The sequence below is a fragment of the Lygodium microphyllum genome, chromosome 5 (genome assembly GCF_053477565.2).
Source record: "Lygodium microphyllum isolate KBCC chromosome 5, Lygodium_microphyllum_v1.1.10, whole genome shotgun sequence".
NCBI classification, from domain to species: Eukaryota; Viridiplantae; Streptophyta; class Polypodiopsida; order Schizaeales; family Lygodiaceae; genus Lygodium; species Lygodium microphyllum.
In genome coordinates this window covers 23,841,722-23,849,385 of record NC_141139.1, presented here as the reverse complement: position 1 = coordinate 23,849,385, position 7,664 = coordinate 23,841,722, and the positions used below count along the sequence as shown (strand labels likewise).

General features: G+C 42.9%; 1 protein-coding gene across 2 annotated transcripts; it reads left to right on the top strand.

The window, feature by feature from the left end:
- Positions 1-4,555: 4,555 nt before the first annotated feature.
- LOC148035611 (glucan endo-1,3-beta-glucosidase 8-like) lies at positions 4,556-7,042 on the top strand. Of its 2 annotated transcripts, XM_087677578.1 has the most exons (4): positions 4,556-4,800; positions 4,983-5,267; positions 5,370-5,443; positions 5,566-7,042. In XM_087677578.1, the coding sequence occupies exons 2-4, from the start codon at positions 5,052-5,054 to the stop codon at positions 6,698-6,700; spliced, it is 1,425 nt and encodes a 474-aa protein (XP_087533704.1). In that variant the 5' UTR covers positions 4,556-4,800; positions 4,983-5,051; the 3' UTR covers positions 6,701-7,042. The 2 variants fall into 2 exon arrangements, with proteins under 2 accessions (XP_087533704.1, XP_087533703.1); XM_087677577.1 differs by having other exon boundaries at positions 4,558-4,800; positions 4,983-5,443; positions 5,566-7,040.
- The last annotated feature ends 622 nt before the right edge of the window (positions 7,043-7,664 follow it).

Genomic DNA, 7,664 nt, shown 5'->3' with positions numbered 1-7,664 from the left:
CAATGGAACCAAAAGAATGATCAAGGCATAAAGAGGATGCATAAGTGGATGATGATGAGTGTGGATGCGATCCCTTTTATAAGTCATTCTATACTCAACCCACTACAATGCCAAGAAGAATGGAGTTCAATCTTGATGATAGACATGAGGGTGCATGAAGATCTATGCACGATCAACTTCCAAGAGAGTGATAATCATTTGAAAGACCCTCTAATCATGGTAACTGATCAATCACCTCATTAATGTTTTGGTAGCAATCAAAATGGATAGCCCTATAGCATAAGCAACATTCATGGAACAAAGATTCTTGGAGATATCAATCCTTTGGATAGCCCAATTTTAATCAGTCACCTTACAATGACTTTGAATATAAGGAGAAATGTATGGATGCTAGTGGAAGAGGTACTAGGGCTATTTTATATCAAGATCATAGAGTCATTGCTTATGAGAGACAAAAATTGGATGAAAAGAAATATCAACTCCATGTTTATAAGCAAAAAATGCTAGTCATTCTTCATGCAACCAAAAAGTGATATCACTACATCTATAGCATCCAATTTAAGGTCAAGAGTGATCATAGAGTGCTGAAATATTTCCTTTCTTAGCCCACTTTTTCTCTTAAGAAGTGATGATGGTTGTCTACACTTCAAGGCTATGATTTTGACATTTCATATATGCTGGGTAAATACAATATTGTGGTAGATACTTTGTCATGAATATGGGCATATTCATTGTCTTCTATTATTATTCCATGTAATGTCTTCCGTGTCAACAAAATAAAGATTCCGTGCTTCTACCCATGGGATTACTTTAGCTATTACTTATTTCTCAAGGTAAATGGACTGATATTAACATAGATTTTATGACGAGACTATCAATAATGAAGATGGTTGGAATAACATTTATGTGGTTATTGATTGGTTGATAAAATCTACCCATTTTATTTCCAATAAAGTCCAATTTATAGCCAAACAAGTGGTTGATTAGTTTATGGAGAGTGTGTTTAGACTTCATGAAATGCTACTAAATATAGTATCTCGTTGTGATACTAAACTTAAGGGCAATTTTTGGTGGAGTCTCTTTTCTGTTATGGACACTAAGTTGACTTCTAGCATGGCCTATCACCCCTAAACATATGGACAAATGGAACATGTCAATAAATGGTTGGAAACCTATCTTTATCATTTTTTCCATGATACTCAAGCTTCTTGGAACCAATGATTACATTTGGTTGAATTTTGTTATAATAATACTCAACGTATATGAGTATTGACATATCATATTTTGAAGCACTCTATGGGTATAAAGTGCAAATACCTTTTGCTCTTTTCGATGATGATATAAACCCACAAGTTACAATCAAACTTGAGAAGATTGAAGCTTTGATGAGTCAATGCAAGACAAATATTCACAAAGCCTAAGATATCATAAAAGCTTATGCTGACAATAAGCTTGCTCAATGGTTTTATGACCCTTACCAAATCCTTACCAAGTGGGAGAGCTTGCTAATAAGCTTGAATTGCCTTCTTTAACATGCATTCATGATGTCTTTGATATCTCTCAATTAAAGAAGTATGTGGGTCTAGCCATTACAATTTTGGAAGAATTGCCTTCAATTAATGAAGATGGTCTCATCATTTTTGAGTTGAAAAAAGTCATTGGAAAGAGAGAGAAAGTTTTGAGGAACCGAATATTACTAGAATATCTTAAGTACCTAAATCCAAGTAGGTAATTTTGAAGGGAGGTAACAATAAGCTTCCTCATCGGTTTTATGACCCTTACCAAATCCTTATGCAAGTGAGAGAGCTTGCTTATAAGCTTGAATTTCCTTCTTCAACATGCATTCATGATGTCTTTGATATCTCACAATTAAAGAAGTATATGGATCCAACTACTACAATTTTGGAAGAATTGCCTCCAATTGATGAAGATAGTCTTATCATTTATGAGCCAAAAAAAATCATTGAAAAGAGAGAGAAAGTTATGTGGAACCAAACATTACTAGAATGTCTTATTAAATTGTGGGGTTTGCCTCTTAAAGAGTCTACTTGGTAGCCATCCTTCTATCTTGATTCTTTTCCATGGCTTCTAGATGAAGAACAGTGAATTCGAGAATAGGGTAGCTTGTGGTATTAAAAATCTATCATGAAATTAATAGGCTTAACTTGGTCAAAATACTTCTTTTATAGATGAACCACCTTCTACTTGGTGTCTATTTTCTAAAGACACATCATTTGATGGATTTGGACATGTCTACACTCAGTTATGGCAATTTTCCTACCAACTATGCTATTTGGACAATTATAGCAATCGTACCTATTTCACTTCCTTCAACATTATGTTTCATGAGGGATCTTCTTCGAATTATGGCATTCTTGTTTTGCCATTCTAAGCTTTGAGAACAAGGCTTCTTTAGGCCGGATAAGCTTGTAATGAAGCATAGGACTTAGTGGTAGAGAAGGGGGGTATATAAAGATGTGGGAAACACATGTCCATTATCTCTCAGCTATTAATCAAATATTGTTCTTGAGGCTTTCTTGTGTGGACATCCCACCATAGCTAAGGGATAAGTACCTTGCTCCACCATTGCAAGGGGTGAGTTCCTTGCTACCGTTATCAAATTTCATGGTGTAATGCTTCAAATTAATAATCAAATCATAGGCTATGACAATCTTGATCATGGCTTCCATAATTTCTTGAATCTATTTTGTATTTGTTTGGCCATGGAGTCTAGCTCTTTTACAACAAAGGATACTCATTCTCATTTTTCCATACATCCATACATATTGCAAATAACGTATATAAACTTAGTAACATGGAGAGAGAGAGAGCGAGAGAGAGAGAGAGAGAGAGAGAGAGAGAGAGAGAGAGAGAGAGAGAGAGAGAGAGAGAGAGAGAGAGAGAGAGAGAGAGTAGTATGTAACTCCTATTCGCTATATCTCTTCCAACATGTGAATCTTCCACCGCCTCAAGATGGAAATATCCATTTTGAAATCAATACAATCAATATCAACATTTACAATCCTTTCTAAACAATGGATTAAGATTTACTATCATTTTTGCAAACTCTGTGATTTGGAGAGAGAGAGAGAGAGAGAGAGAGAGAGAGAGAGAGAGAGAGAGAGAGAGAGAGAGAGAGAGAGAGAGAGAGAGAGAGAGAGAGAGAGAGAGAGAGAGAGAGAGAGAGAGAGAGAGAGAGTAGTATGTAACTCCTATTCGCTATATCTCTTCCAACATGTGAATCTTCCACCGCCTCAAGATGGAAATATCCATTTTGAAATCAATACAATCAATATCAACATTTACAATCCTTTCTAAACAATGGATTAAGATTTACTATCATTTTTGCAAACTCTGTGATTTGGAGAGGGAGAGAGAGAGAGAGTCTTGACCTCCCTCACCACTCATCTACTCTCAACATGGCACCTTTGCCCCACCTATTGACAATGCAGCTCCTTTTACTTTGTTGCATGGGGATATACCCTCATTAGGGAGAACCCCTTCAAAAGCACTATTTACTAATGAAGGCTTTGTAGAGTCAGGAAAGTGGTGGTGCTTGTGCAATTTGATTGCTAAAGTTAGCTTTGCAAGTTGGAACTCATCAAGCTCTTTTTTTAATTGAAAGTAATCTTCCTCCAAACTTACAACTCTTTGACACCTACACATATTCAACCTTTAGGATTTTACAATTTCTATATTTAAAAGAAACCTCAAAATTCAAATTGACATGGTATCTTCCCTCACCACTCCACATGATGACTAAAAATTAGCACTCCAAGTTGCAGCCTCATGGCTAAAGTTAGCACTTGCAAGTTGCAAGTCGTCAAACTCTTAACACTCTTTTCCAATGTGAATGTATTTCTAATTCGAATATATAAGTCTTTGACACCTAAACATACTCAACTTTTAGGATTTTAAGATTTCTATCTTCAAGAGGAATTTGAGAGGCCATGGGTCATCCTACATAAGAGCCCTATCATATGTAGGTCAATCGACCTACACATTGGCAAGGAGGCTAGCAAAGATACCAAGCCACACAGAAGTCAATATTGAGGAGTGGGATTCACTGCCAACAGGCAGAGGAGGGGAGATAAACATACTGATAGGAGAGAGAAGGCAAAGTCAATGTGAGAGAAAGGAAGAGCATGCTAATAAAAAATATCCATGTGGACGAAGTCTATGGTAAATTGAAGCTTCTCCATTTTGGAAGCTACTTCGTCTAGTCTATCGAGTTCTCCTTTCCACGGGGTAATGGCCTGCATTAACAAGACATGTGCAAGTTAACATCGACTTTGGTGAATTGCACAAGTCAATTGAGCTGTGCGTGTCCTGGCTCTAAGTCAATTAGAAAGAGATCAACTAATATAGACTCATAGATGGCATGCGAATAGGGATGTTGCCACAAACCGAGTAGCACCCAATTCAACGGTTAAATTAATTTTTGCTTTTCTTATTAGTGGGTTCAACGTGTTGCATGGGAAAAAGAGAGGATTTGGGATATACGGCGTGGGGATTTCGGGGGTATAATTTGCGACTCCTTTTCGTGTATTATACAAGAAACCCACTAGATAGGTCCTTCCGATACAATGCAAAAGGCTGATTAGGACGATTGGCTCATCATATCCTCTCTCCCTGATCTAGCCTATTCCTTTGAATCTTCGCCAACGCCGCCCGCGCTCTCCTTCAAACGGATTCTCATACGCAAGGCTTCCTATTCTGCGAAAGGAGGACGGGGGCTTTTGCTTCTGTCCTTTTTTCTGTGGTACCGGAGGCACCGTGTGTTCTCACCATCACCAGCAGGTAGACGAGCACACTAACTCCGTGCGTTTTGTAAATCGTTCTGTATCCTACCGTTCTTGAGTTCTTTGATAGCCTGTGTGCCTCGTGCTTTTATGCAAAACATCCCTGGGCTTTCTTGGAAGCTCAAGAAAATGGACCTGAGTCTGTGACAGGTTGATAACATAAAGAGACCGTTTCTGCAGATTGAGAACAAGTGGAAGGGGGTGGATCTAGCTCCTGTTTTCGTGCCACTCCCTTTGAAAGAGAGCCTTATGGGACTGCTCGGCGCTGCGGCACATGCAAGGGCGTTGGCGTTGAAATCTGGAGTGTGCCGGATCTCGTTCACCATGGACATTGTTGTCTTGCTTATTTTTGTTGCAATAGCCCAGCGAACTCAAGCTTTAGGTGTGAATTGGGGAACACAGTCCTCGCACAGGCTCGCGCCCTCCATTGTCGTGAAGATGCTGCAGGACAATAACATCGACAAGGTGAAGCTCTTTGATGCGGACGAGAATACCCTGAAAGCGCTGGTAAATACAAACATTCAGGTTATGGTTGCGATACCTAATAACGAGCTGGAAGCCCTGCAGAGCAAAGACGCAGCGAAATCGTGGGTTGAAAATAACGTCTCGAAGTACACCTTCTCCGGGGGGGTAGACATCAGGTAGGTACTGTGGATGTGGATGCCGTGTCGGGCACTTTGACAGCTTCTGTTTCTAGGGTTTTCTTTGAATGAATGTAGGACCGGGTGTTTTGTATTAGGGAGCTGATGGATGTCTGCTGCAGGTATGTGGCAGTGGCCAACGAGCCGTTTCTGAGCTCCTACAACGGAAGCTTCATCAATCTCACGTTTCCGGCGCTGCAGAACATCCAGAGTGCGCTGAATGATGCGAACCTGGGCGACAAGGTGAAGGCCACCGTGCCGATGAACGCAGACGTCCTGGACAACAGCCAGGTGCCGTCGGCGGGGAAGTTCCGGGATGACATCGCAGGGGAAATGACGAAGATCGTGCAGCTGCTGCACGAGAACAACGCCCCTTTCACGGTCAATATCTACCCCTTCATTAGCCTGTACCTGGACGCCAACTTCCCGCAGGAGTACGCCTACTTCGACGGGGATTATGTGGGCGTGACGGACGGCAGTAGGGTGTACAAGAATACGTTCGATGCGAGCTACGACACGCTGCTAGCAGCGCTGGGGCAGCTGGGGTACCCGGACACGCCGGTCATTGTGGGGGAGGTGGGGTGGCCCACGGATGGCTTCTTGGAGGCGAACGCAGCCAACGCGGCGCGCTTCAACCAGGGCTTCCTCAACCACGTGGCTGCAAACGCCGGCACGCCCGCCCGCCCCAACACCGCCATCGACTACTACCTCTTCGGCCTCCTGGACGAGGACCAGAAGAGCATCGCGCCGGGCAACTTCGAGCGCCACTGGGGCATCTTCCGCTACGACGGCGTCGCCAAATACCCCCTCAACCTCCCCGCCCCCTCCCCCTCCAACACCCTCCTCCCCATCAAGAACGCCACCGGCGTCAAGTACCTCCAGAGCCGCTGGTGCGTCCTCGCCGACACCGCCGCACTCACCGGCCTCGACGCCCCCATCACCTACGCCTGCCAGAACTCCGACTGCACCGCCCTCGGCTACGGCTGTTCCTGCAACCCTTACCTCGATGCCCGCGGCAACGCCTCCTACGCTTTTAATATGTACTTCCAGGCTCAAGGTCAGGGCACCGGCACCTGCGATTTCAATGGCCTCGCTTCCATCACCTACCAGGACCCTTCCGTCGGCTCCTGTCTCTTCGTCGTCCAATTAGACCCGTCCTCCACCTTCACTCCTTCCTCTTCGTCGTCTGCCCTGCCACATTCCTGGTTCCTCCTCCTCATCATTGTCTTCTCTGCCTTTCTCACAATAGGATTGTAACTGCAGTTCCCCTTGTTGCAGAAATTCACTCTCTCCGTCTCGTTGAGAAAGAGAGAGAGAGAGAGAGACACACGCACAACCCCCCACATTCCAGCCCCGATGGATGTTGGCCTGAGAACATGGCGACGCCCAACGCCTGCCCAAAGCTCCAGCAGCTACTTTCCCTGGCTTTTGATTCTTCCGTATTTCTCTACTTTTGGAAACCCGCGGGGTAGCAGAGAGTGCCGGGAGTGAAAGATTGTTTCATCACAATTTTCTTGTAATTTGTTTGTCGTTGTAATTACATTACATTACAATCACTTTATTGGAAAGATTTTTCCAAGCCTCATGAAAATTCTGAAATTTGGCGCATGCATGCATTTTCATGAATCGATCCGCACACTACACGAAAAACGTTTTTCGTAGCAGAATCAAATTATATGTGTTTGCTATTTTTATAACTAAAAATTTTCAAAAGTTCGAGGTTTAAACCTTTTTTCAAATTTGAAGGTTTTTTAAAAAAATTATAATTCACTTTACATTAAAGCTTGGTTTTTCGTGAACACCGAGCTTCGCGACCAGTCCAAAATTAATTGACAGTTCAAATCCATGGCGCTGGGCGTTCACGCGGTGCGATTGACCCTGGCGGGCAAGTCGAGTAACTACCTCGCACGACACGCCACGGCCCGGCCCATACGACTCAACGCGCTGGAAAAGAAAGATCAGAAACCGTAGGTAAGGTAAGGTAGGGATTTATTTACTCCAGGCCTGTTTTTTGTCTTTGGCTGATGTGGTAGGCCCAGGGTCGGTCGCGGTGCGCAACTGCGCATCGTGTGAGCTTTCAAACCGCGTCTCTTGTCGCTGTCAGTAGATGATGAATCTGTTTACGGAAGAATGACGTTGGAGCCACATCTTCAATAAGTACAATGACATTAAATTAATAACGTGGGGGTTGCTCAATGCATACACTTCAGAGTCGCATTTT

What these genes read in the sequence shown, in the direction of transcription:
- LOC148035611 (XM_087677577.1), top strand. Translation starts at nt 5,052, where the DNA reads ATGGGACTGCTCGGCGCTGCGGCACATGCAAGGGCGTTGGCGTTGAAA. An exon ending in TCCGGGGGGGTAGACATCAG is followed by an intron (nt 5,444 to 5,565) that starts GTAGGTACTGTG and finishes TGTCTGCTGCAG; the next exon opens with GTATGTGGCAGTGGCCAACG.